General features: G+C 44.8%; 1 protein-coding gene across 7 annotated transcripts in view; it reads left to right on the top strand.

Annotated features, from left to right (window-relative positions):
• Nucleotides 1-7,500, top strand: part of LOC147033385 (FERM domain-containing protein 4A-like) — a 213,140-nt gene that overhangs the window by 98,996 nt on the left and 106,644 nt on the right. For 6 of the 7 annotated variants that reach the window (XM_085853873.1, XM_085853889.1, XM_085853864.1 and 3 more), the window contains 3 exons: nucleotides 346-430; nucleotides 4,049-4,105; nucleotides 5,826-5,923. In XM_085853873.1, coding sequence (XP_085709999.1) covers nucleotides 346-430; nucleotides 4,049-4,105; nucleotides 5,826-5,923 — 240 coding nt within the window. The remainder of the gene's footprint in view (nucleotides 1-345; nucleotides 431-4,048; nucleotides 4,106-5,825; nucleotides 5,924-7,500) is intronic. The other variant, XM_085853900.1, reaches the window with a different exon arrangement.

Genomic DNA, 7,500 nt, shown 5'->3' with positions numbered 1-7,500 from the left:
GAGAAGGGCACTCGGTAGAGCACATACCTCCGCCAGGCTGATTAGTTTATGTTTTGTATCCCACTGATAGGCCGGATCTGGATTCGGACCTGAACTAAAATTGAATCCGCTTGTTCTTGTCACCAAACCAACTCGTGCACCAAGTTTCGTCCGAATCTGTGCACAACTTCTCGAGATATCCTGTCCACAAACAAAACAATTTTTAGTCATTTGTTTACTCGTTTGTTCATTTGCTTGAGTAAGATGTGTTACTTTCCGGAAGACGGTGTCACAGAACAATACAAATCAATATCTATCAAAACAATATTAATTTTGTGATTCTGTTTCCTTTTTATCTGTTTAAAGGTTCTACATTGAGAGCGTTACCTACTTGAAAGACAACATTACTGTGGAACTCTTCTTCCTCAATGCAAAAGAGCAAGTTGCAAAGGTATGGGCAGCACGTTGTTGAGCTATATCCGAAATGAATGGAGGCAAATTACCCCCACTCCCCACGAATGAGCCCACACTGATCATTGGTACAACTTGAGCATATTTTGAGATGCCAAGGCAGTCGCAGTACGATAAAGGTAATTGCCTAACTGGTGTCCATAAGTGTGTAGTAATAACGGGATTGGAAGAAAGTGAGGCATTTCCATGGTTGTGCAAACGGAGGATAAGAATCTGAATTGCAATGAAAGACTTGGATTTTTATGAGCTAGGAAAGCGCGTTTGAAAGGATGCTCATTAGTGTGACCTGTAGCCTCCATCCGGCGGGGGTCGGGGTGCGGTGGGGGGGCGATGAGGGATTGTTACTGTGCATTTGAGCTTTTGTTCCTATCGACTGTGACAGCTGTCAGAATGTGAAGTTTGTAGTGACCTCTTGCACTGCATTTTGTGGTTGTTTCACATAAGCAGCGATTGCCCCCAAAGCGCAGGTCCACTGGTCGGCGAAGCTTGGAGGTCCACAAAATGGCTGAGCTTGAGGGCCGGAGAAAGTGCCACAAAGGTTTGATGTCGATCAAATTTTCACAGCTTGCAAGCGATGTTTCACCATTTTATGACCGAGAGATTGTGAGCTTGAACCACTGCTCAGAATGCCTTGCGTTACGATAGAGAACCTACCTGTTCAACTGAATCGACTACAGCAGCTGATATCCACCAAAGGGATTGAGCAATTCTCCAGGATGGGTGGCCAGGTGTGAATAATTCTGAAAGGAGGTTCTCCAAAGCCTTGCCTGCTCTTGTTTGTAGCTATCAGAGTGAAAGACTGGGTCAATTATGGATGGAGAAGAACTTGAGTTGCTCCGTTTACCTCCTTTCACACAGTAGTCTCCAAGAGGTCTTTCTATCCCTCATAACACCAGCTCTCAGATGGCATGCACCAGAGGTTTGGGATTTAAATCTGCCGCTTTCAGTTGCTCATTAGAGCATCAAAGCTTATCCTTCGGCTTGGACTGTGCCTTAAGCTTATTGGCCTGACCTGTGGCCCAAGTGGATTGAAACGCAGGCCTCTGCAAACCATCATAGCCTGCCTGTTTCGCGACAGATTGTCTAAGTGGACAGCCAGCCAATTGTTCTCTCTAGATGCCCTTGGGATTTACGGCATTTCTGAAGAGAGACACAGAACGTGTCCCTCTGAGCATAATACCCGGCGATCTGATTTAGCACCGGCAGGTGGTTGGAAGAAAAAGGCCTCAACTTGCAGCAGCACCGTTCTTGCGTCATCTGGCCCACCACATTGAGGGGGGGCATTTGCGAGCGTTTTTTGGAAGATTTACTGGACCGACATACATTGTTCTGCTGAACCATATTAAGGCATTTAGCCTGATTCTTTCAAAGAACTGCCTTCAGTTTGTCGGATTCCATTCATTCGCTTGCTCGTTATGAGGGGTTTTATCCAGAGCACGGGACGTGTTAACTTCCAGAAAGTTACCAGATAGCTAACATTTATCTTTGCTTGTGTCTACATCGTGTCCATATGTCCCAAGTTCATCATCAGACATACAGAGCAAGCTTGACTCCAAACTAGCAGGCCAAGTACGCACCTGGGCCATGGAATCGTGTCCACGATGAACGGTATTTATTGCATCGGGCCCTAAATTACAAACCTGCGGTTTGTTGTAAAAGTTTCCAGTGCATGTGTGGCAATTGAAACCTCCATAGGGGCTTACCTGTGACCCATTTCTACAATTGAAGAGAGGCATCTGTTGCAGTGGCAGTAGCCTTCCAAAACAAGAAAATTACATCTGCGGATTAAGGGAAGCCGAAAACCTGTCCAGGTGACTTTAATCTCCATCATCACCATCAACAAAACCTTCACAACGTCATCTATTTCCTGCTCCGCACCTCTCCAAACTCCTTTTTAATGGCGCTCTGATAATGCTGCACCAGTCATTATGTTCAATGTGTACGCGCCCTTTGCTGAGTTTTTCTCTCTCAGCCAAAAGCCAAGCTTTTGCTTTTGAACTGGTGTAATTTTCAGGGTAATTAGAGGTTGCACGTCATGAAATCGGAGCCAGGACCGCCCCGCGATCGCTTGAGCCTATTGAATCCTCCTTCGGACGCCGTAGAACCTGCCGTGTTCCAAGTTTCCTCTTTCAGAGGAGGCATGAAACTGCCATCGTGTCACTTTGAAATCGACCGGAGCACACGGTATTCAACTAACCCCGTTGCTAGTACGTGCTCCTAAAGTCTTAAATCGACTTCACGCCAAGGCCAGTTTGCCAAAACTCGAAATCGAATTCCGAATAATTTTGTTCATCGCTCTTTTCTCTCGAAATGGCCATACTTGGATGCAGTTTTGTTACTTACGAAATCTAAAGATTTCGTCAGTATATTGATGACTTCCGTCCTCTGTTTGTGTGTTTGTTTGTTTGTTTGTTTGTAGGCACGATAACTCGAGAAAGGAAGAAGCTACCAATGTCAAATCACACCACGTGATTCAGGAGGGTGATGGCTAGTGCTGATTAGATTTTGGTCAAAATCGGTCAAAGGTCAAGGTCACAGTGAGGTCAAACATCCAAAACATTCAATTTTTGATGGTTTTGTACAGAATCATCGTAGAAACTTCTGGTTTGCGTCGCTACCTTCTCTAAAGACAGCTTTTATTAGACAAGGTCAGAGGTCAAGTTGACGATTTCGTCAGTACCAGTCTATAACTGCTTGTTTATGTTTTGGTTTTCTTTTTCGCAGTCTGTTTTGCTTGTTGTAATTTTGACCTTTAACTGCTGCTTCAGAATCAGAATCTAGAAATGAAAACAAACAGCACGGTTGTCACCGTTTCCCTGCCACGGCGAGTTCCTCGTGATTATGGGGCGTATTTTTTGGTCCCTGCATGCCTCCTTGGGCCAATACAGTCGAGGCATTGTGACTCGGGACGGGTGCAATCTAAGGCGTGCTTAATTGTGAGGTAGCTCGAAAATAAGCTGGTTTATGAAAAGTTGTGGCGAGCCAGGGTGAGCGAGATCACAATCCCGCACAAAGATTAGTCGTGCTTTGTCTGCTGAGTAGATGAATACAATCGACGGCGATTCCCCAAAGCTTATATGGACAGACATGACTGTGGATGCCTACTAAGGGAGAGATTACAAAGACTGCAGCATTGGCTGGAGGCAAAGGAATGTCCTTTGATCCATCAGGTCCTCACAATCAAATGGTTCCCACCGCAACTGTGCGAGTGAACCTTGCAAATGCAAGTGTCTGCGAAGGAATGAGAAAATAGTGATTTGCACAGCCAAGAAACTGCGAAAAGTTTGCTATGCTTTGCTGAACAACCGCAAGATTTGGTTTCCTGGTGGTGGGGAGGGAAGGGAAGCTTTTGTTGGCTCGAGCCCTGCCGATTCTCTTTGTAACCGAATGCCACCACCCCCTCTTTTCTGGCGATGGTACATTCCAACCAATCTCTGATGCCCCTCTTGAAAGTTCGGCCCCTCGGCGATTTTGGTGACGGCTAAAGAAAGGGAGACAGAGAGGGCTGCGGTGACAAGGAAAGCCCTGCTCATACTTCGAGTACTATTCTCTTTCGCTTGATGATAACCAGCACGGTCGGTGTCCGTCCTTCCCACAGGGATTTCTGCAAGTTGACGACAAGACAGCATTCGAGCTTGCAGCATACCTTCTGCAGGTGAGCTTGCAAAGTCAATACTTTAAATGTTCTATATGGTTGTTCAGCATTTAGTTATCTTCTGGATTTTTATGACCGACTTTGGCGGGAAAATAAACTTAGTTTCTTTGAAATACCTTCAACAAAGAGATTGTAATTATAGGTGCAGGACCTGCTTTTGCACTGTTCTTTTTCACTTGAATTGTTAGTGGAAAGTAAGTAAGGAGGGAGAGGTGAGAGAGAAGGAGTGTTGCTATAGCCGATGCGAAACGTTGTATAGGGTGGGTGGGGGTGGATCCTGGTATAGGAGGGCCTGGTTTCATTTGGAACCACTCGCTCTGTCTTTCATGCTCTGCCCTCCGTTCATACCTCACCGTCCATCCTGAGATGTTGATTGGCAATGCCTGCCGTGTAACCGCGCGTCACCCAGTGCGAGACTCAAACCATTTTCAGAGCTCGAGGCACACTTACCCCTACGCACGTGATGGTCAACCTTAAAGAAAGGACAAACTTTGTCAGAGCACGTAATTGGGATGTACACTAGGATGAGGTCGATCCTTGCATCCCCTTTCATCTTTCACCTGCTGTGAGCACATGTGCTGGCTGTGGAGCACCTTTTTCAGAAAGCTCTTGGTGTTTGCAATTGGTTTCTTTCGAGAAAAATTGTTGTTGGGCAGAAACAAAGATCAGGATGTTCGGTCACACTCTGTGCTTAAGGAGCTTGGAGTTTCTGCTTTGTTGTTGGGGTTTTCATGAGCACCGAGTAACTGGATACGGACGAGGCTGCTCGGATGAAAAGCAGAATAAATGCAAGTTGAATGTTTCGAAACTCGTTTCTACGTCTATGGCTCCGCATTATCGTACGATACTTTTGTTTTTGCACGAAATACATGGCAATCCATCCCATATGGATACTGCTGTTGTCACCACAAATTGCGAGTTAAAACCCATTTGACTTCGCACTTAAGTCATGTTTCCCTAAGTTTGATTGTTTTTTGTTTTTTTTTCATTTCTGGTCAAACTTTTCATTTCAAGATCTCAAGCTCCAATGCTTTTTCTCTGCGATCCATAGTCGGAGGTTCGGTTTTGCAGCCATGCATGTTACTTTGATTATATCATTAAGTTTGCCAAATCAAGAGAGGAGCCACTGTTCAAAGCAGCCATCTTGAGACTATAAACCTTTTTCTTCTTGGTAACCACGATATCACATCATGGATAACGAGCAGCATCATCGACCATCACTCACTATCGGAAGGAGTCATGAGATAAAGCAACTGGAAGAAAAAAAAAATTATACTCTTAACACCTTTCATCGTTACGTGGACCTCTTGTAAGTCAAATAAGTTTGTGTTGAGTGGACCGACCAAACCAATGGTTCTTGCTGGGATATTTTAGGCCTTATCTGGTTGTGTAGTTTAGGGGAGGCAGAGAAGTTTGGCCCGTATGTTAGAGGGAGGAGGGCGTGCAGCAATTCCACCCCCCCCCCCCAGAGTTTGTCGCCACGGCACGTCATGAATACCTTGGCCGAGTGGGACATTATAACATACAGCTGTCGAGCAATGGAAATGCGAACCCAATTCTGGTATCACACTGGCCCTGTCCTCCCTCGGGCTTCCACTACTTCCTCTTCTTCTTCTTCTTCTTTGTATTTGGTTGGTAAAAAGGACCACACAAACATAACAAATGCACTTGCGATTTGTATGCAGACCTTCTAAACCTGTTTTTCTCATTCATTCCACAGCCTGCCATTGTCTGGCTGAATTGTTCACCCAGGTTGAGCTTGAGTGACGGGTTTGTTTGTCTCTTTGTCTTGCAGGAAACGGATGCAGACTATGTGAGGTACGTACCGTGATGGCCTATTTTGCTTCAATACCCAAACGGCTCACAATACACATTTGTTAAACTTTCCTGTTGGAATTGGGATACTTGGTCAAGATCATCTCAGCGAACTATCAATGTTAATTCACAACTCTGCCCTTCCATTGTACCTCAGTAAATAGGAGATAAAAAGTGTTGTAAGAGCAGTTTTTAGCCATTGGAATACACTGATTCTCTTAGCATGCTTCACCCACTCAAGCCAGAAGGCTTGAGATTAGAATCCACAGTCATGACGCTTTAATTCAGAGTGTCAGCCAGTTGAACCAACATAAAATCAAATTTCCAATTAACTACGTGAAAATAATTACTACTACAACAACTACTACTACCTATTTAACGCCCCCTATTATTCCCATCTTGTTGTGGGGTCAGCTGTTAGCTTGGTCATTTGGGGTAGACAATATCATGTGGACAGGATGGGGGATGGCCTGAGTTAGTGGTGAACAGCTGTATTGAAGCCCTAATTCATTCAGGGTGCCGGAGATAATTTGCTTGCTCTTTGCGAAAGATCATTAACATCCCCTACTTATGCTATAGGAGACAGGACACCCGGCTTAATGTCCATCAATGTGACAGCTCACCTTGTGATCTATCACCAAATCAGTATTTTAACCGTAATTCTGTGCTTCGCTCCTGTTGTGAGAATGAAAACCAAAGGAATTTGTTGTTCCGTCAGGTAGCATTATCTCACTGCAGCATTGTGTAGCTGCGGCATTGTGTAGCTGTGACATCATAATTTGTTGGATTGGTACCAAGCTTGTTTTCAAACTGCACAATTTCCGACATCTTTCGACATCACCCAAAGAATTGTGCGAGCCTTATGTACACTGTTTGTATACTTTATACTTTACTACCGATTCTGATGTACAGGTGTGCATATGTACGCAGATCCCTTTTCCTTCCTTACATGTTTTCAAACATAGCAGCACACGAAAAGGAAATTTTGCTCTGTTTGGATTTGATTCCAAACAAACCTCAAACAAGGACCAGACAACTCAATGCGGAGCACATTGCATTACCCACTGGGCTATCCTTGCAGGTCATCTGTCTGAATTCAAATTACGTTAACGCTTTCTCGATGTCTAGCCGATATCACATGGACTTGAGGCTGTGAAGTTAAACTGGAATTGCATTGGCTTGATTATGCAGGAGATCGAGAGGTTAAGCAACACCATCCAACCACCCCCAGCCCCCCCGAGCGGGTGAAGAACCATCAATAACCACAAGTTGCCCGTACAGGATTCCAAACGAGGCAGGGATGGTGTGGCAAAAATGGAAATGGCATCTTCTGTCATCCAGCCAGCAAGCAAGGAGCAACAATTCACAATTATTGCCACATGCGATGTAATTTAAATGCTCTAATGGCGATAAGGTGCTCTGTTTGAAACCGTTCAATACGTGTCAAAGGCAGTGAGCAATTGCAAATTAATCGTAGGATGTCGCCTTTTATTTTATTTTTTTTTTCCACCGTCATGGACGTTCTACGTCCATGAGATCACGTGATGACACAGGGTCATGGGCTGTGGGTGATGCTATCA

The sequence above is a fragment of the Eptatretus burgeri genome, chromosome 2, assembly GCF_056783735.1.
Source record: "Eptatretus burgeri isolate ZD-2024b chromosome 2, Ebu_testis_v1, whole genome shotgun sequence".
In the NCBI taxonomy this organism is placed as follows: domain Eukaryota; kingdom Metazoa; phylum Chordata; class Myxini; order Myxiniformes; family Myxinidae; genus Eptatretus; species Eptatretus burgeri.
The sequence above is the reverse complement of the archived record's forward strand: the minus strand, read 5'-3'. Positions and strand labels throughout refer to the sequence as shown.